This window comes from Hoplias malabaricus, chromosome X2, assembly GCF_029633855.1.
Source record: "Hoplias malabaricus isolate fHopMal1 chromosome X2, fHopMal1.hap1, whole genome shotgun sequence".
Lineage (NCBI taxonomy): Eukaryota > Metazoa > Chordata > Actinopteri > Characiformes > Erythrinidae > Hoplias > Hoplias malabaricus.
The window spans coordinates 22,897,728-22,918,802 of record NC_089819.1 but is presented as its reverse complement, the minus strand read 5'-3'; the positions used below and the strand labels follow the sequence as shown (position 1 = coordinate 22,918,802).

At 43.4% G+C, this 21,075-nt stretch overlaps 3 protein-coding genes across 3 annotated transcripts in view; 1 reads left to right on the top strand and 2 right to left on the bottom strand.

Annotated features, from left to right (window-relative positions):
• The first annotated feature begins 58 nt into the window (after positions 1-58).
• Positions 59-17,902, top strand: LOC136677229 (progestin and adipoQ receptor family member 3-like). Its single transcript, XM_066654700.1, has 7 exons — positions 59-303; positions 1,327-1,549; positions 1,820-1,982; positions 8,655-8,810; positions 13,948-14,145; positions 15,693-15,783; positions 15,878-17,902. Exons 2-7 carry the CDS (start codon positions 1,362-1,364, stop codon positions 16,018-16,020), a joined length of 939 nt encoding a protein of 312 aa, XP_066510797.1. The 5' UTR covers positions 59-303; positions 1,327-1,361; the 3' UTR covers positions 16,021-17,902.
• LOC136676520 (uncharacterized) lies at positions 2,890-8,237 on the bottom strand. The gene has a single exon (XM_066653609.1). It carries the CDS (start codon positions 7,264-7,266, stop codon positions 2,890-2,892), a length of 4,377 nt encoding a protein of 1,458 aa, XP_066509706.1. The 5' UTR covers positions 7,267-8,237.
• LOC136677228 (BMP-2-inducible protein kinase-like) overlaps positions 17,755-21,075 on the bottom strand; it is a 39,259-nt gene continuing 35,938 nt past the window's right edge. Inside the window, exon 16 of the mRNA XM_066654699.1 lies at positions 17,755-20,445. Coding sequence (XP_066510796.1) covers positions 19,070-20,445 — 1,376 coding nt within the window. The 3' untranslated portion in view covers positions 17,755-19,069. The remainder of the gene's footprint in view (positions 20,446-21,075) is intronic.

The following is a 21,075-nucleotide window of genomic DNA, read 5'->3' as shown; positions in this document are numbered from 1 at the left end:
TCATCCTGGAGCATGGAGCAGATAAGAGGGAGTAGATGTGGTGCCAGATAAACTAGTTCGGAAACATGTTGGTGGGGAGAATTCTGTTTCTAGGGTAGTTAATAATGTTAAAACCAAGATTTCACGACATACGCAGTGCACTTTGTAGGGAGTAGAGGGCGATTTGGGACGCGGGCGTTGCTGATAGCTTTTGTAGGCTGAGATTAGCCATCCAAATGGGGCAGAACCCAAGTGGGTTTAAATGAATCACACTTCGGAATAAACAAATGGAGTGTCCAGTACAAACATTTAGCTGATTCACTGGTGAGTAAAGAGTGAAAAGACCGAGGGATTAAGAGAGAACACACTGGCTCGCCTGAAAAAGGACAGTGGGAAATGTTAGCTATTAGCTATAATCAGCTCTAGATAACTAGCTAATGTTAGCTGATATTCTCCTATTTTTAAGCCGTATTCTCTAAATAATGGCTATAATTGAACCAGGATTCCCTCCATTATCTCCCTAATTTTAACAGTCCGATAAAATAGATATTAAGCCGATATTTGTGCCGAAATACGAGGGTAGCTGACTCTTTTTGAGAGCCTGATGCTAATTTTATGACACTGCCGAAAATCAGCTGCCTTGAGGCTTTGGTGGTTGAACTCATTTGTATAATTTATGTTGTTTGACAAGCTCTCGTCGGTTCTTTTGTTAATACCCAAATTTACTCAAGCTGTAGTTAAGATAAATACGAAGCGAGGGTTAGCTTCGTATTTCAATTGTTCCGTTCCTCCTTAAAGAGTCTAGTATGTACGCTCTCGTGCTGGCACTGGACTGCTGTATGTGCGCCATTTAAGGTGGAATTGGAAAGTTGGACTGTCAACTTCAGTTTTGCTTTACTTTAGTTTACTCATAGGTGCCAATGATTTATTTTTATTGACCAAAAATATCCCCGGCACAGAACAGGTTTGATTTTGGTGGTGGATCAGACACAGCAGTACTGTTAGACACTCTTGTTAGACAAACCTGCCTTGTTGATCCATCATGTAGATTTTGTAAATTGTGTTGTTAATCCTTTAGTCCTTCACCAGTGGTCACAGGACACCACATCAGTGTCACAGTCTGTAATTGTAAAACTACACATGGAGTAAAATTGTCAATGGAGCTGAGAAAACACAGAATAATTAGGTTCATTAATTAATAATTGGCTAGGGTGTGTATAACAGGATTTAGTAACTTTGTGGACTGTCACATCAAAAGTCCTCAGCAGCCCACAAGTCTTTTGTTGCGTGATTGCAATTTTGTCCACTACATGGTGTGATTAATCCTGAATTCATTTCGTTCTCTAGTTCCCGCTCTATGTGTGAGACTGTGTGAAGACAAAATGCCTTCAGCTAAAGTGCTGAAGAGTACACAGTACATAGAACTGGGCAGTTATCAGTACTGGCCCGTTCTGGTTCCCAGAGGTATTCGTCTGTACACTTATGAACAGGTGCCAGGCTTTCTGAGAGAAAACCCTTACATTACAGATGGATACAGGGCATACCTCACATCTCGACTGTGCATTAAAAGGTGAGTACCTAGCTCAAGATGATCATTAAGCTCTACTCAAAATATCTCTCACTCTAGTAAATCACATTTTAGTACCTCAGAAGAAGAAATGATGGCATGCAATCATTTATGAGACTTATTACCGAACTGGACTGGATTCCTACTTTTTCCAGACAGTATCTGATGTCGATATCTACTTGATGCTGATGCCCGTCAATCGTGATATTCTATTTATAATTATTATACAAAATAATATTATCCTCTGTCAATTAATCTGTGTTCTTTTTATAGTCTCTTTATCCTGTCCAACGAGACTGTGAATATCTGGAGCCATCTGCTAGGCTTCTTCTTGTTCTTCTCACTGGGAGTTTATGACATGGTGTCTGTGCTACCAATGGTTGGAGCTTCCAGAGAGGACTATGTCATCTATTCCATAGGCCTCTTTTGCTTCCAGGTGTGTCTTTATAGTTCCACAGCATGCAGCGTACATTGTTTTAGAAGTATTCATTGCTTATTGTATTCATATAGCCATACAGGCATTTTCGGGTAGACCTAAACCATGCTCATTAGTGAACAGGGAAATTTGACAAGTGTACTTTCTGTGCTACAGTAAATACTCTAAATATAAATTCAGGCATTGTGATAAAGCTCACCCCTACACCATCGCAAAGTGAAATGGTGGGAGGTGTTCTCTATGGGTAGAGTCGGGCGAGAGGCCCGAGATGTTATAAGGTCGACTCGAAATAACACCGAGAGGTTCGATTTTTGGTTCCCTTCCACCTTTATTTACACACCAGACTTTAAATTACTATTTACAATATATATACACGCGCGCTCCTTGTGAACAAAAAAATTAACAAAACAAAATTCTCTATAAGCAGAGACAAAAAGGATAAAGACAACTAAATCAATTGAGTCTTATTATGCCCTTAGGTTATGCTCCTCTCGCTACGGTCTAGCAGAGTCCCCCTCTTTTACCCTTGTGTGGTATATATATAGGTAGCCCCGCCCCTTAGAATATACCATTCCCTTAAGAGGTATAAGTTAAAGTATCTTGGACACAAGTTTCATACACAATAAAAATTAACAATGAACTAACAACTGTACCAAGATTCAGTTACAGCCATGGCATGTTTAACGTTCATTCATAATATCAATATTTATTAGATAATATATTTTCCCTCTTCTAGATGCTAGTTCCCCCTTCCCTCTGTGGAGAATAGATTCAACCAGGTAAGTAAAACTCAGCATCAAGAGATAGTACTCTTTTCCCTCTCACATGACCCGTATGCAGGTGAGTAAGTACAGGTAAGTATACATAATGGTTTCTCTTGGTGATGTGTCACAGGTACTGTACATCATCACACACCCCCCTCCTTAAGCTCAACGCCTTCCCAGCGGCGGGACAGGTAGTCAGCTGTTACATTATGGGTACCTTTTCTATACCTTATAGTAAAACGATAGGGCTGTAATGACAAGTACCATCGTGTGATTCTAGCATTAGAGTCTTTCATTCTTTGGATCCACTGCAAAGCTTTGTGATCTGTCTCTAGAACAAAGTCATGTCCAAGCAAGTAATACTTTAAAGAGTCAAGCGCCCATTTGATAGCGAGAGCCTCCTTCTCGATGGTAGAGTAGTTAGTCTCACGTGGAAACAGTTTCCTGCTAATATACAGGATAGGTTTTCTCTCATCGTCCTCCCCCTGTAATAAGACAGCACCCAACCCTGTACCTGATGCATCAGTCTGCACAATAAAAGGTTTCGAAAAATCAGGGCTGGCTAAAACTGGTTCCTGGCATAATGCATTTTTGAGGTCTTTAAAAGCATACTCACAGGTCTCTGTCCATTTAACCCTTTGAGGCATGTCCTTCTTGGTTAAATCCGTCAGTGCTGCTGCTTTAGTTGAAAAATTAGGGATGAACCTGCGGTACCATCCCACAAGACCTAAAAATGAACGTACCCTCCTCTTTGTATTAGGTTGGGGTGTTGCCCTCACGGCCTCAACTTTGTCCACTTGAGGTCTTATTTGACCCCCGCCCAGGATGTAACCTAGATATGAGACCTCCTCGCGAGCGAGATGACATTTGCTGGGGTTTGCTGTCAGACCTGCATCTGCGATCTTCCTCAGGACAATGCCTAGATGTTGTAGATGTTCTTCCCATGATGAACTGTAGATCACCACATCATCTATATAAGCTGCCGCGAAGTCCTCCGTACCTCTGAGAACGTCGTCCATTAACCTCTGGAAGGTTGCAGCCGCACCGTGTAATCCGAATGGCATTGCACGGAAATGGTATAGTCCTGATGGTGTTCTAAATGCAGTCAGCTCTTTAGCGGACTGGCTGAGTGGAACTTGCCAGTATCCCTTGCATAAATCCACCGTGGACAGAACTTTAGCCTTCCCTAGCCTCTCTATTAGGTCATCTGCTCTTGGCATGGGATATGGGTCAAAAGCAGACAAGGCGTTTAGCTTTGAAAAGTCAATGCAAAACCGTAAGCCTCCATCTTTCTTGGGAACCAAGACGACAGGGCTGCACCATTCGCTCTTTGACGGTTCTATTACTCCCATTTTGATCATAGCCTCAACTTCTTTTTTCAACTCAGGGACAAGTCGTGCTGGAACTCTGCAGTTGAACTGCCTAATCGGTTCATCTTTGATGAGTCTGACGTTATGCTGGGTCACGTCTGTTAATCCTGGTTCATCTGAGAAAAGCTTAGGTGGGACCACGTGCAGTAGTTCTTGTTGTTGCTGTGATGTTAAGTGGGGCACCTTTGGAAGAACGAAACCTTCGTTTCTTGTGGGGAAATACTGTTCGGCCACCTCGTCTTCATCATGAACGGCCCTTATCCATAGCTGCTCCGAACTCTTATTCTCAGGCTCCTTCCAGGGTCTCAACATGTTAATGTGGAAGCTCTGAAATTTCTTCCGTCTGTCAGGCAGGTGGAGTTCATATGTAGTTTCTCCGACTTGTCTTTGCACTTTATATGGCCCCTGCCATTTGGCTAAAAGCCCAGTGTCACTGGTGGGTAGTAGAATAAGTACTTTCTGCCCGATTTGCAGAACTCTCTTCCTTGCCACTTTATCATACCAGTGTTTTTGCTGTACTTGAGCTTTCTCCATGTTTTCATGGACAGTACTTGTCAATTGACTCAACTTGTCTCTGATCTTCAAGACATACGTTAAAATGTTCAGTTTCTGTTCACTCTTCTCACCTTCCCAAGCTTCTTTCAGGACATCCATCGGACCTCTCACCTGTCTTCCATAAAGGAGTTCAAACGGGGAAAAGCCGGTGGAAGCTTGAGGTACTTCACGATATGCGAACAGCACATAGGGTAACCACATGTCCCAGTCTGTACCGTTGTTGTTCGTCACCTTCTGTAAAGCTTGTTTCAGAGTCTTATTGAAACGTTCTGTTAGCCCATCAGTCTGAGGGTGATATGGTGTGGTGTGAATACTTTTAATGCCTAATAGATCGTACACTTGCTTTATCTGTTTTGAAGTGAAGTTAGTGCCCCTGTCTGTCAATATCTCTTTCGGGATCCCTACTCTTGAAATAAGTTGTATCAGAGCATTGACAATTTGACGAGTTTTAATGTTTTTGAGGGCAAAAGCCTCTGGATATTTTGTCGCATAGTCACATATTACTAAAATGTAACGGTTTCCGTTTTTTGTTCTAGGTAACGGCCCTACTACGTCCATTGCTATGCGAGAGAATGGTATGTCTATTATAGGCATGCTCACCATAGGCACCTTGTCTGACTTTTTTAGAGTTGCAGTGAGTTGACATTCCGGGCAATTATTGCAGTATTTAATCACATCTGCATACTGACCTGGCCAGTAAAATCTGTATGCTATGCGGCTGAATGTTTTAGCTTGCCCAAAGTGGCCTGCCCAGGGATCTGAATGTCCCATTTTAAGCACTTTCTCCCTAAGGCTTACCGGGAGTACTAGTTGCTCACCTTTATCAGTGATTCTATATAGCTTGTTATCTTTAATCGCTAAGTGGCAACCTTTATCAGAGATGTCACTATAGTGTTTGCTTTTTTCAAATAGTGGTTTTAAAGTTTCATCTAAATTTTGGAGTTGTTCAAAGTTAATGGGTAAACTAATGTTATCTGTATCTGGCAGTTCTATTTTCTCCAGACATTTGGTTCCCATAACTTTAGCTTTCCTTACATCTCTCCTTGTCTTTTTTTTAGTTTCTGCAGCATATGGCAATTCCTTAAAAAGTTCTGTGGTTTCTTTGGCTAAATTTTTTTTGCTTTGCCTGGTCACTACCATAGCCTCTGCCGTTTTTACATTTTTATAGTTCAATAAATCAATCAAAATAGGGATGTCTCTGCCTAGTATGATGGGATATGGAGAGTTTTGTACCACTCCTACGCGTACCAGGTAGGATTGCCCTTTAATTGATATATTAATCTCAGTTGTAGGATAAATCTGCTCATCACCATGTATGCATCTGACCTTTAACGTACCTGTAAGGCTATATTGAGAGTTTTCAAGACATGCTTGTGTGACTAAAGTTTGGCTTGCCCCAGTATCTAATAAAGCCCTAAACTGTTTGCCATTCAATTTAACTGTTACTGTGGTTTCATCATTACATTCCTGTGTACTAAAAGGATTTTCTTTTCTAGGGGTGTAGCACAGTTGGTTAGAGCTAGTGGGAGGATATTGACATTCAGAGCTTTTGTGTCCTATTTGGTTACAGCTAAAACATCTTATTTTTGGTTTTTCAGCTGAGCTTTTAATGGACTTATGCCACTGCATTTTAAAGGCTGGCTTTGAACGTTCAACACCACTACCATAGTCACGTCTCTCAAACTTACTGGTCTGTTTGGTGAAGGTTGACTTTCCGAGCTGGAACTCTCCCTCGGCTTGTCGTGCCGCGATGAAAGCTTCTGCCATTTCAACCGCTTGCTCCGCAGAAGTCGGGCTGCGTTCCAATATCCAGCTCTTCAATTCTGGATTGATTACGCTCAGGAACTGTTCCAGAACGATGGTTTGTCCAATGTCCTCTTTTGTCTTGTCTTTTGGACGTATCCATCTCTCATAAAGTCCCGTGAGCCGCGTGAATAGTTCCCTCGGCGTCTCGTTGTTTAATACGTGCCCTTTACGGAAACGCTGTCTGTAAGTCTCAGGGTTAATCTCAAACCTTCTGAGAATAGCCTCTTTCACTGCTTCAAAGTCATTTATCTGTTCAACGCTCATGGCGACGTAGGCTGCTCTTGCCTTTCCTTCCAGCAAGGGGACCAGATGAAAAGCCCAGTCCGTTTTCGGCCATCTAGCCGCTAGCGCTAACCGCTCAAACATTATGAAGTAATGTTCGATGTCATCATCATCTTTAAGTTGCGGGAGTCTCGGCCACGCTACCTGTGTTGTCCTTAATTGTTCTCCCATCGCGTCGTATGCACTTACTGCCGGAGTCGCGGGTCTGTATATTGTGTGCGATGCTGTTGTGGAATGCTCCGTTTCCCTGTGTTGTTGTACTCCACTTTGGCCCCTCCGTACTTCTTCCTGTAGAAGGCCGAACTGGTGTTGTAGGGAACGCCACCTCTGCTCTTGCTTCGTCGCTTCTCCCCGCAGTTCTTCATCTCTCTGCTGTTGAGAGCTGAAAAAGCTTTCGAGCATCTGCTGTAAGTTAGTGATCTCCGATGTATTCCCTTTGACGGTGGTTGACTCGCATTCCTCTTCTTCGCTCCGTGTCTGGGTGACTGGTGGTTTCTTGGGAGCCATCTTCTCCTAGTGGTAATTGTTGGAGTTACACAACGCTCCTCTGCTTTTCGGCGTCGTACCTCTCTCTCGTTTCTTGTCGTAGACTATAGGTGGTTGCTGTCATCAGGTTCGTAGTCACTGCCACCATTTGTGATAAAGCTCACCCCTACACCATCGCAAAGTGAAATGGTGGGAGGTGTTCTCTATGGGTAGAGTCGGGCGAGAGGCCCGAGATGTTATAAGGTCGACTCGAAATAACACCGAGAGGTTCGATTTTTGGTTCCCTTCCACCTTTATTTACACACCAGACTTTAAATTACTATTTACAATATATATACACGCGCGCTCCTTGTGAACAAAAAAATTAACAAAACAAAATTCTCTATAAGCAGAGACAAAAAGGATAAAGACAACTAAATCAATTGAGTCTTATTATGCCCTTAGGTTATGCTCCTCTCGCTACGGTCTAGCAGAGTCCCCCTCTTTTACCCTTGTGTGGTATATATATAGGTAGCCCCGCCCCTTAGAATATACCATTCCCTTAAGAGGTATAAGTTAAAGTATCTTGGACACAAGTTTCATACACAATAAAAATTAACAATGAACTAACAACTGTACCAAGATTCAGTTACAGCCATGGCATGTTTAACGTTCATTCATAATATCAATATTTATTAGATAATATATTTTCCCTCTTCTAGATGCTAGTTCCCCCTTCCCTCTGTGGAGAATAGATTCAACCAGGTAAGTAAAACTCAGCATCAAGAGATAGTACTCTTTTCCCTCTCACATGACCCGTATGCAGGTGAGTAAGTACAGGTAAGTATACATAATGGTTTCTCTTGGTGATGTGTCACAGGTACTGTACATCATCACAGGCATTAAAACAAAGACTCTGTTGGTCAAATAAAAGAATTTAGGCAGATATTTTCAATGTATTACATTTTAAAATCCACTAATCTTCTAATAACTCTCTTATAGTTGGTAGAGTGCGAGTGTTCTGTTTTTAGAAGTTGTAGAAAAGAAGAAAAATAGCATCCTCCTCCTTTGGCAGCTACTCCCTCAAGCATACGGATGTAGCACAGACTCTCTGCTAATTCCCAGAACATACACTTTGAAAGTCATGCCAAAAGTTTCAGAGTGGGGGAAAAAAACCAGCATTACAATAAATATGGAGTTGCTGATAAGAAAGGTAGAGTTAAGACTGAACCTCATACAACAGAAGAATGTTTGAGAAGAAAGCACAGAACTGTGGGCGAACCTTTCTGACATTAAATTAAATTCACAACTGGGTGGGCGCTTGTTTACAAACATAAAATCTGTGTTAAAGTTCTTTCATTAATGTGTCAACGTGGTACTCCATGTAAAAGCCAGTTGGCGGCATGTCTCACCAGTCCTGATCTGCTTAGGTGTGCATGCTGTGTTCAGTGGGTTATCACCTGTTCTGCTGCCATCGCTCTGAAAAGACCAGTCGGCGTTGGATGGCTCTGGACTATGCTGGGATCTCCATCGGGACCTTGGGCTGCTATGTTCTTGGCGTGTTCTACGCCTTTTACTGCAATAACGTATGTAACGGCCAAAACAGATTTGTAACATATGTCTAAGACAATGGTTAAACCATATCGATTAGCAAGGTTGTATCTGTAGGGGGTTTAGCCTCATAGCAAATGCAGGTGTAAATGGTACCAAGACACATTTAAGACATTCAAATCATTTGAATATGTCTTGCATTAACACTCCTTCACAGGGCAACACACACACATTCACTCACACACTCACACTACGGACACTTTTGAGTCGCCAATCCACCTACCAACGTGTGTTTTTGGACTGTGGGAGGAAATCGGAGCACACGTAGGAAACCCACGCGGACACAGGGAGAACACACCACACTCCTCACAGACAGTCACCCGTAGGAAACCCACGCGGACACTGGGAGAACACACTTACTCCTCACAGACAGTCACCAGGAGGAAACCCACGCAGACACAGGGAGTACACACCACACTCCTCACAGACAGTCACCCGGAGGAAACCCACGCAGACACAGAGAGAACACACCACACTCCTCACAGACAGTCACCTGGAGGAACCCCACGCAGACACAGGGAGAACACACCACACTCCTCACAGACAGTCACCCGGAGGAAACCCACACAGACACAGGGAGAACACACCACACTCCTCACAGACAGTCACCCGGAGGAACCCCACGCAGACACAGGGAGAACACACCACACTCCTCACAGACAGTCACCCGGAGGAAACTCACGCAGACACAGGGAGAACACACCACACTCCTCACAGACAGTCACCCGGAGGAAACTCACGCAGACACAGGGAGAACACACCACACTCTTCACAGACAGTCACCCGGAGGAAACCCACGCAGACACAGAGAGAACACACCACACTCCTCACAGACAGTCACCCGGAGGAAACTCACGCAGACACAGGGAGTACACACCACACTCCTCACAGACAGTCACCCGGAAGAAACCCACACAGACACAGGGAGAACACACCACACTCCTCACAGACAGTCACCCAGAGGAAACTCGCGCAGACACAGGGAGAACACACCACACTCCTCACAGTCACAGACAGACAGTCACCTGGAGCGGGAATCGAACCCACAACCTCCAGGTCCCTGTGACACTACCTGCTGCACCACCGTGCCGCCCTGTACATTACATGTTTATTTTATTTTAATTATCATTACACTTATAGCGTCTCTTCTAGAAACCCAAGTTTGCATTACACAGAACACCATTACATTCAGTCCACACACACTGAAAAAAAAACTGAGGAGCAGCAGCCAGAAGTGCACAGCGTTCTCTTAAACAGGAACGACCATCCACCTGGAGGACTACAGGGCTTACCCAGGATAGAGCGCCAAGCCGTATCTTGGCATGCACACATTCACTCAGACACATACAGACATTCATTCACATACACACTCATTCACTCACACACCAGAACATGGAAACTCCACCCAGATAGGACTTCCAGCGGTGAGAAGCAAATGCGCTAACCACAAGGCTACCATGTGTTACAGCACACACATTACCATCTTTTAGCTACGTCGATTTATGTTCCCCTTGTGGTCTCATGTGTCAGAGACTCTTAAGTTAAATGAAGGAAGTTTTTTGACACGAAGGAAGCTGAAATTGAGACATGCTTCAAAGGTAGAGACGTCAGTTCATTGCCAGGATTCTGATGCGCTACAGTTTGTTAACCAGAATAATTACAACTTTGGAGATATCGGAACAGTCCTCCTTCAGAATATGACCACTGTAGTATTTAGGACATTTCAGACACAGCCCAGGTGAAGCACTGAATACTACCTCGTGTGAAGCAGTGAGGAGCTATCAGTGATAAGGCGATTGAGCATATGTGAGCGAGTATAAGCATCTGAAAAGCACAGTGGTACAGTGTAGAGCATGTGATGATATTTCGAGTGCTGCTGGTGGGAGGACTTGGACAGTGTCAAGAAACAAATGTCAGTATCAGATCTTCCTTACACCAGTTAAGTTAGTGACAGCACTGCTTTCAGATTCAGGTTTCATTATTCTGTTTAATACTTCACAATTTTCTGTCAAGTAACAGAAGCACTAAGCAAAACAGCTGTAAAACACTCTGAATGGAATCAGGTTTGAGTTTCAGTGCACACCTCAAATGAAAAAGTGTTATTGTTCATAAATTGCAAAGAAAGGGGAAGGAGCAGCACAGGCTGTTATGTTGTAAAATAAGTTTACGTCCGTATTAAATGATATATTACAGCTGTTGTGGGTTCGATTCCCGCTCCGGGTGACTGTCTGTGAGGAGTTGGTGTGTTCTCCCTGTGTCTGCGTGGGTTTCCTCCAGGTGACTGTCTGTGAAGAGTGTGGCGTGTTCTCCCTGTGTCTGTGTGGGTTTCCTCCCACAGTCCAAAAATATACATTGGTAGGTGGATTGGCGACTCAAAAGTGTCCGTAGGTGTTATAGATAATGAATGAATTAATGAATTAATATTACAGCTGTATTTTAATTAGATCAACTAGAGAGACACCATATGGTCAATAGCTCGTGAATGTTTCTTCTAAAAGGATGTTTGTCCCAAAAATATTGGATGGAGGTCCATCACTTCAGAGAACATGGTTCTAATGGTCCACAGCCTGCAGAACTGAACATCTGTGTTCACATGGGATGCATATTAAAGCAGCTGTATTCAGTAACATTTAGATATTTATAGTGTACATTGGACTATGTTGTTAATATTCTATAATAATACAGTTCATATAAGAGTTGCATGAAATGTTCAGGTGGTAATGGGTGTGAATAAACTTGCTTTAGGGCATCATAACATCACTTATGGGCTTGAACAGGGCTGATATTACTTTACTAAGCTGCATGGGGCAGGTGTGCACACCACTCCTCTTAGGGTTAGCGTGAAGTCTGCAGATTTGGCATTTAGGCAGATTTCAGTTCAGGTGGAAGTAAGCTGTCCCCTGTGATGGACGTGAAAAGATGAGTGTTTACAGCATGCCTGTGGCTTGTGTGTGTGTGTGTGTGTGTGTGGGACGAAGATTCAGACGGGGGTAGATTAATTAGTTGGCCTGAGGATCGTCGTCCCATAGCGGTCTAGCAGCAGATGGTCGCCCTGCTTTTGTTGTGGGCATATGCTACCTGTGCAACGGATACAGAGCAAGAGTTCACCTTTTGCGGGGGAAAACACACTTGTGTGTGATGCCATGAATTCTATGTGTAGGGCTCAGACGTGTTGAAATGGCCTCTTTTTACGTTTACTGTCTCTCAAAGCAGTGCCTGTAAGTCTTCACACTACAATAAATGTCCTTTCAACATTTGTCCTGTAGTATTATACTGTTATAAAGCTGGCGGCATAACATCTCTCTCTCTCTCTCTCTCTCTCTCTCGACTGCTTGACTAAACATATTTGGCAGAGAACAGAGCCTCCTTTGTCTCAAGCAAAACGACGAGCAGAGCTTTCAGAGAAACTTGGATCTGGAACATCCGATGCAGGCAGCTAGCTCTTGTCCCCCAACTCCCACTTGCTCTTTGCGGTGCGCCGCGGCGATTGGCCATGTCGTTTTTGCGCGCTCGCCCCCCCCCCCCCCCCACCACCCCTCCACATATTGGAAGTGCTGGCTTATTGTGCCCCAGAATGCGGTGGAAATCTGCTCCAGCCCAAAGCAGATGGCCGCGTTCGTGGACCCACTCCGTCACTCCTGTTCCCCACCATATGACATTCACACGTGGGTGAGCCATCTCCACTCTCCCCCTGCCAAGTGTTTAGCTTTGCTTTTTGGGTGACTACTCAATCAGCCAAGTCCCCCAAGAGAAAGAGAGACTGTTTTCTTTCTCTCTTTTTCTCTCTCTCTCTTTTACTCTCTCTCTCACACTCACATTCTCCATCCAGCACACAAGCAAGTTTATTTAGGCGGTGGTGTGGGATACTTTCAGATTTATTAGATTCAGAATCATGTCACTGGCTTTGCATGTGCTAGGAATTCGCCTCGGTGCATTTGGTGCATACAGTCTGCAAGTAAATGCTATGTAACTTGGCAGCGTGTATCTGCTTAGAAGAAATATCATATGAGCAGGACTGACCTGAAGGGTTCTATTTTATAATAAACCATAAAAATGGCAATAAACTAACAATTATTATAATACATAATAGGCAAATAACTTACAAAAACCAACAAACAAACATAAAAACGTGAAAGTTATTAAAATGCAAATTACTGTGATTACAAAGTGAAATGGTCAAACACGCATTGATTTTTTTTGGGTTATAATCTGGTATGTTAAATGACATTAGAATGAAGAAGTTGAACATATCTTCAGTAATTATTCCAATGCCGTACTGTGTTACATTATTGCACTATAATTGAGATAACAGAGTCTTACAACATCGACTTATAGCATTATAGAATCAACACAATGTGGCAGGAGAGAGCAGACCACACCTCTGTTAAGGGTTAGAGCGCATTACAGTGTTGTCATTGTGTGATTCAACCAGCATTCTATTAAAATATTAGGTGTGCAAAAGTTTTATAGCATTTATTTGGAACGTATAATTGTAATCAAACTTCACGCATTCTCCTGCTCTTTTGTCATTTTATGGTAACTGTTGTGTGGTGTGGCAGCACAGTGGCGCAGCAGGTTAGTGTTGCAGTCACACCTGGACGTTGTGGGTTCGAGTCCCGCTCCGGGTGACTGTCTGTGAGGAGTGTGGTGTGTTCTCCCCGTGTCCGTGTGGGTTTCCTCCGGGTGACTGTCTGTGAGGACACAGGGAGAACACACCACACTCCTCACAGACAGTCACCTGGAGGAAACCCACACAGACACAGGGAGAACACACCACACTCCTCACAGACAGTCACCTGGAGGAAACCCACGCAGACACAGGGAGAACACACCACACTCCTTACAGTTACCCGGAGCTGGACTTGAACCCACAACCTCCAGGTCTCTGGAGCTGTGTGACTGTGACACTAACCTGCTGCACCACTGTGCTGCCCCGTTGTGATGCAGTTCATCTAAATTATTTGAATTGCTGTAGTAAGAGTATAGTTTATTAATTGTTTTTCTGATTGTGTATAATTTTCTGATTAACTCTTTGGGTGTGATTTGACACCTGAAAGCATGCATGTTTTAATATGACGATTTGGTCTTCGTGTTCTTCTCTGTCTTGTCCAGTACTGGAGGCAGGTTTACCTCGTCACCGTTCTGGCCATGACCCTAGGATTGTTCTTCGCCCAGATACACCCTCATTATTTGACCAAGAACTGGCAGATGTTGCGTTCTGTCATCTTCTGCTCTGTAGCTGGCTATGGTCTCATCCCTACCTTCCACTGGATGTGGCTCAGTGGAGGTTTCAGCTCTGCTATTGTACAGGTAAGAGTAAACACAGTCTGCTCATCGTCAGCTGTAGTGTGCTTAGAGATGGACAATAATTCAGTATCGATACATATCGTAATATAAAATGTTCTAAAAATGATGATACAATTTTTAACTGCATTTTCAATATTTTGGAATACACTATTTACAGTATCTGTCACTGACTGCTGTTCTTTACAGGGCACTGTCGTCAGTTCAGCGCACTCAGTTAAAAATTTAGTTTAAAAATATTGACAATAGGTGTATGTTTGATTGTGATGTCATGTTTTTCTGTGGATTTTATACTGTTCATTTCTATATCGGACTTATATTGTTCGTTCATTCATTCATTATCTGTAACCCTTATCCAGTTCAGGGTCGAGGTGGGTCCAGAACCTACCTGGAATCATTGGGCACAAGGCGGGAATACACCTTGGAGGGGGCAACAGTCCTTCACAGGGCGACACACACACTCACATTCACTCATACACTCACACCTACGGACACTTTTTTGAGTCGCCAATCCACCTATCAACGTGTGGGAGGAAACCGGAGCACCTGGAGGAAACCCACGCAGACACAGGGAGAACACACCACACTCCTCACAGACAGTCACCCGGAGGAAACCCACGCAGACACAGGGAGAACACACCACACTCCTCACAGACAGTCACCTGGAGGAAAACCACGCAGACACAGGGAGAACACACCACACTCCTCACAGACAGTCACCCGGAGGAAACTCACGCAGACACAGGGAGAACACACCACACTCCTCACAGACAGTCACCCGGAGGAAACCCACGCCGACACAGGGAGAACACACCACACTCCTCACAGACAGTCACCCGGAGGAAACTCACGCAGACACAGAGAGAACACACCACACTCCTCACAGACAGTCACCCGGAGGAAACCCACGCAGACACAGGGAGAACACACCACACTCCTCACAGACAGTCACCCGCAGGAAACCCACGCAGACACAGGGAGAACACACCACACTCCTCACAGACAGTCACCTGGAGGAAAACCACGCGGACACGTGGAGAACACACCACACTCCTCACAGACAGTCACCCAGAGGAAACCCACGCGGACACGTGGAGAACACACCACACTCCTCACAGACAGTCACCCGGAGCGGTACTCAAACCCAGGTCCCTGGAGTTGTGTGACTGCGACACTAACATGCTGCACCACCGTGCCGCCCGACTTTTATTGAACAAAAAGAAATATATCTTGATATAAATATTGGCCATATCGCCCAGCCCTAGCTGTGCTCGTTCGGCCACAGTACTGCAGTAGACTGTCGTAAATAACCAATGTTTTAAATAACCAAAGGGCTAGTTCTGAATAGGGCTACACAGTGTGGAGTGATCAATAATATTAACATTAACTTAATGCATATTGCAATTACGGTACAGATATCCCCCTACAAACTGCTCAGCCAAATAACCATGGCACAGATGTGTTTTTGTTTTGTTCTTTTTACAGAGAAATGCAGATTATTTGAAAAGTAAAAGATTTTGTTCTTGGATTTTTACATTTTTTTTATTTTCTAGGAATTTGTTCCCAGAGTGCTGATAATGTACTTCCTTGCTGCTGCTGCCTTTGTTTTTTATGTTTCTAAAGTCCCAGAGCGCTACTTCCCAGGTAAAATGACCTAAACCACAGGAGAATTTAGTCTCTTTTTTATGTAAGTGAAGGTAATTAATGCTCCTCTGCTCTTTTTTGCTTTTACCTAAAGGTCAGCTGAACTACATGGGCTCCAGCCACCAACTGTGGCACATTCTGGTGGTTCTCCTGTTCTACTGGTGGCATCAGTCTGCACTATTGATCACTAACTACAGACACACACACCCCTGCCCTGACTACCCTCAACACACGTAAAGGGGAAGTGCACTGAGGGTCCCCCCCCCCCAAAAAAAACCTTTTTTGTTCATTTTAGATGCTGAAATGTAACGTCTTGGTTTGATGTAGAATGCTTCACTGCAGAGAAACTTACCAGAGCAGATTTTTTAAGACATTGTTAATAGGAACCAGGCGTCATGTTTAAAATGCAAATGTAGCCGTTTGACTCACTAGAATCACCAGTGAGTTTTATGTGTCATTGGAAAATAACGTCTCAGACAGTGTTCAAGGGTCATTCATTATTTCCTTGTGAAGAATTCAGATGTGTTTTTCTCGAATGGTGCATTTCACATCAGACATTTTGGTTGTTGGTTTTTTATTTGGCTTTCTTCCCTCGTTATAAGTTACAGAGAAATTCTGAAATATTGAAGGGTCACATTGATGAGGGTGAAGTCTTTAAAATCACAAGGTTTTTGTTTAATGTAAATGTTCTTCCCTTCACTCACTGTATTTCAGGTGAGAGCCTGTCGGAATCATGTCGGAATCCAGTTCCATATGCCAAGTTTTTGCCAGCCACTGTTGTCAGTATTGTCAAAGTGCCTAGCCGTTTAGTTTGAGATGCTTTAGTATTAAAGCGCATCATAGGAAAATGCACTATTTGGGATGTAGGAGGGATTTTCACACCAAGGTTTCCTGCTTTTAATTTGTGTGTTGGAGAATCAGTTTCCGGGCAATGAATGCATCCATTTGCAGCTGGACGCCCTCAGGCTGTTTCTCATCAGTGTTGGCCATTGTTTGAGAATGTAAAGCATTGAAGGTGTAGCCAGTCTATTAAGGTGTGTTTTGTTCAAGAGCGTGACAGGGTGTGAGTTTATGAATGAGTACAGATATGTAGTCGTTTCAAGAATGCACTGCAAAAAATGAAATCTAAACAAGTAAAATTTACTTAAATCTAGTCTAAATATCTAGTGTTACTCATTTGGAAATTGTCTTGAGAATATAATACGATTATTCAACTTATTTCTAGCTTATTTTTACTTGTTTTAAATCATTTCATCTACAGAAAGTGTTTTATTGCATTGGCAGGTGCTTAAAAGACGCAAAAGAATTATTTAAACAGGTAAAAATAAGTTAATTAATCGTATTATATTCTTACGAACATTTCCAGATGAGTAACACTAGATATTTAGACTAGATTTAAGTAAATTTTACTTGCTTAGATTTCATTTTTTTGCGGTGTGGTTTATGAATATACCGTTCCAGTCTCTTTCGCCTGTTGAGGTGGAATTAAGGTGGATATAATCAGCATATAAATGAACACAAAGTTACCACTTTAAATGACTTTCTGAACACAAACTGCCCAGTTAGATTTGGATTTGGATTTTGTGCAGTGCTAAGCCAAATGTACCAAAGATTTTGATAATTAGATTTATAATCTGTGATCCTAAGGCTCCCACAAAAACATACACAATGTTTAACTTTGATTTTGTATACATTTGTATGCCGTTTTTAACGTAAAGGCCATGCTTTTCTCTAGTTCACAGTGAAATTTTAAATCTGTTACAAAACGTTCATTGCAACGTCAAAAAACGAAAAAGCTATACCTCATTTTTTTAAAACTCTATTACTGTCATGTCTCCTTTTTACTCTGTAGTATTTGCAGCTGTTGTTTCTTGTACGTTTTCTTCAGTCTCTGCGTGTTGAGGTGCAGTGTCAGTATTTAGAGCCAAGCAAAACAGACCTGATGTCACTGAATATTAATTTATTGTCAATGTAAATGTCGAGTGCAACATTTCAGGTTCATCTCACACGACTGATGCCACTCCAGATAAAGTTTGTATTCTGTGCATTTTTTTGTATTCGCCATTTTGTCCTGAGTTCTGATCACACACACCTTATACATCGATAATAAATGTAAACAAAAGACCTGAAGTTTCAAAAAAAAAAAAAAAAGAATTTCAATATTTTATTGCATTGTTAGAGAGCAGTGTAGCACAAAAACAAGTATAAAAACATTATTGCAATGTTAACAGTTCGACTCGTGAAGGAAGCTTCCAAACAATGTTGCTTTAGTCTCAAAGGTGAAGTGCTGTAAGACTCAACGATATTCTAGATTTATTCTGTAAATCGCCCTTTCCTCTTGAGTTCCAGTTAAATTAGGTTTCTGTCCAAGGCCTTTTTTGTGTAGAACTGAAAACTAAAATACATTCATTAAGTCTGGTCCTTTTTTTTTGAAGAGGGCTAGGTTTTAATGATTGTAGCTTCATTTATTGTTTGCATAAACACTGCAAACTATTTCCATGTAACGTCTGATTACCGGGGTTAGGACTAAAGGAGCATCAATTAAAATTAAATATAATCTTCAGTAAATCCCTTTAGTATTTTGAGAGAGAAGAAAAAAATGGCTACAACTTGAAAATCCCTATGAAGTGAATGCACTTAAAATGCTGAATTCTGCATAGAAAATAGTACATTAACTAAGAGTGGGAAAGGCCTACGCTGAAATGATTCTGTCGACGCGAACGCGCCACAGCAGCCATTTTGTGTTCGAGGTACAGTAAAGCAGGGTGGAGCATACCCATGTAAGGCAATATGGTGTGAAACTGATCTATCAGGAAGCAACAGCCTACACCGATGACCATCTGCAGGTCCATGATTGAGCACGCACTTCGATGCCGGATTTAGCGACGTACTAAATCTAATAAAAACCAAGGACAGCGTATTATCATCATCGTGTTGCTAATGTTTTCTCAGAGTACACTGTGATGCAGCATAAAAGGCTTCTCAGCAATCAGGTGAAGACTAAATGTAAAGCACACAGTCTTTTAAAAACATCCTTACACAGGTTCAAGTCAAGTTCAGGGAAAAACAAGTTGCTCTGAAGAAGTCAAGTTAAGTATTAAAATAGTTTAAAAGCTGTAAAAGTTGGTTTACTACAAAAGAAAAAGGCCCATGATCTGTTTGGAGACACACTGAGATCACGCCACAAAGCTGCCGTCTTGTAAATTTCAAATGGTCGCATCGACTTTGCATAAAAAGTAGCAGCGTTTGCGCGAGTGCACTCCGCGTGCGCCGGAAGACGAGACATTCACTGCTTTGAGGGAAAAGGAGCGGCGCCAAAGGGGTCAAGGTCCAATTGTGGGGGTTGCTGACTCCCACCGTGGATCACTAATTCAGTGAAGGGCACAGCCCCAAAGTCATCTATTCTGTTCCCGTCAAACGCCGCGGGAAGGGAGACAGTCCGAGATCTGTTGGCAGTGTTGATGTCACTTTTGCTGTCACCTAGGCCCGGGTGCTGACCATGCCGAACGCCATCTTGTGGGTGGAAAGGTTTAGCTCCGAAGGGATCCAACAAGGTCTCTTCAGAAGGCAACGCCGTTCCCTTCTCTTTAACTTCTCCCATCGAGATGCTGATGTTCTCTTTGGAGGCACTGAGAAACTCATTGCTACTTTGCGAATCCCTTCTGCCCACCTTCTTGTGCCGCCGTGCCCGCTCAGGGGTGCGGAAGCTGGGCTTGTTGCTCTTCCTGCCACTGGTCGGTGTGCTGTGGTGGCGCTTTCCGTTCCCGCCGCTGGCCTCCTGCTTTGTGCGTCTCTGACGCGAGGAGAGTTTCTGGAGGCTGCGTTGCTTTAGCTTCTGCTGCTGTGGGCTTTGTTCCTCCTCAAAAGGCACTTGGCCAAAGATATCTTCCTGGCTTTTGGAAGTTAGTGCCGCGTGGCTGGGCTGGAAGGGCGAGAAGCCAAACGCGTCCACGCTGGCAGGGGAGATGGGTGGCGTCTGGCCGCTGGGAGCATCACTACTCCTGCTGGACTTGGAGAGGTTCCTGCTGAAGGGAGCTTTGGTGAAAACATCAATCTCCTCCATGGTGTTTTCCTGGCTTGCCTGCCTGAAAGGGGCTTTGGCAAAAACATCTGTGCTCTCTGGGGGTGACGCTCTGGGCTGACCACTGCCAACGAAGGGCACTGCGCCAAATACGTCCACTTCACTTGTGCTAGGCACGGCAGCGCGTGGTGAATCGGGAGGGGTGATCAGACTGGTTCCAGATTCACCTCTGGCATTTTCCTTTGCAAACAGGGACGCTTTATCGCCCACGAGTCTCCCTGCGCAAGCTTTCACTTTCCTCCGATCACAGTCCGAATCAGAGCTATGCTTGTCCTCCTCCTCCTCGACCTCGTCCTCAGAGTCCATGAGCAGAGGCCTCTGGCCCAGGTTCTCTGGCTCAGCGTCTTCCGGCTCACTATTGAGACCTTCATCTTCCTCCGCCTCTTCATCTTCGCTGCTTTTGGGTGAGGGAGGATCTGACTCAAAATCACTGTCCGATTCCTCCCCTGCTTTATGAGGCAGTGAGCCAGAGGAGCTGCTTTTTTTCATGGGCTCCTGTACCTTGGCAGCTTCCTCCAAAGTACCTAGTCCAGCAACATCAGACTCTACATTTGGTTGCTCTGTCGTGTGTGTGCCAGATCCTGATAGAAATAAAATAGAAAAGGACATAGGAGTTACAATAATGTTCAGTAACACACACACACACAAAAAAAAGCTCAGACTTGTGTGTAAGGATCTGGCGCACACACCACAGAGCAACATCAGATTCTACATTTTCTTGCTCTGTTGTGTGTGCCAGATCCTGACAGGAATGAAAAAGAAAATGATAAAAATAAAACGGAAAAGGAGATAGGAGTTAAAATAATGTGTGTTATGTTTGAACTCCACACAGAGAAACGTGAACAGATCCCTTTAATACCTTATTTGAACTCACTTTAACAGAATACAAGCACTTTCCCCTTAATCACTGCGGCTTCTAAAGACGGGATCGGTACAGATGGGCCGTGTCTTAATGTGGGAGAGGGTTTAAGGATAATAATGAAAAGGCAATGAAAGGGAGGTCTTCTTAAGACTGAGAACATGATTACTGCTTTGTTCTGGGTTGTGCAATGACCCTGGATTACTGTTGTATGCAATTTGTATTTTGCTAGGTACCTCCTTGACGACATCTTGTATTTAAGGCAAACAAATCCCCACAAATTGTGAACTAATAAAACAGAAGGCATAATAATGGAGAATTATGGGAGTCATATGGTCAAAGTGCTGCTCAT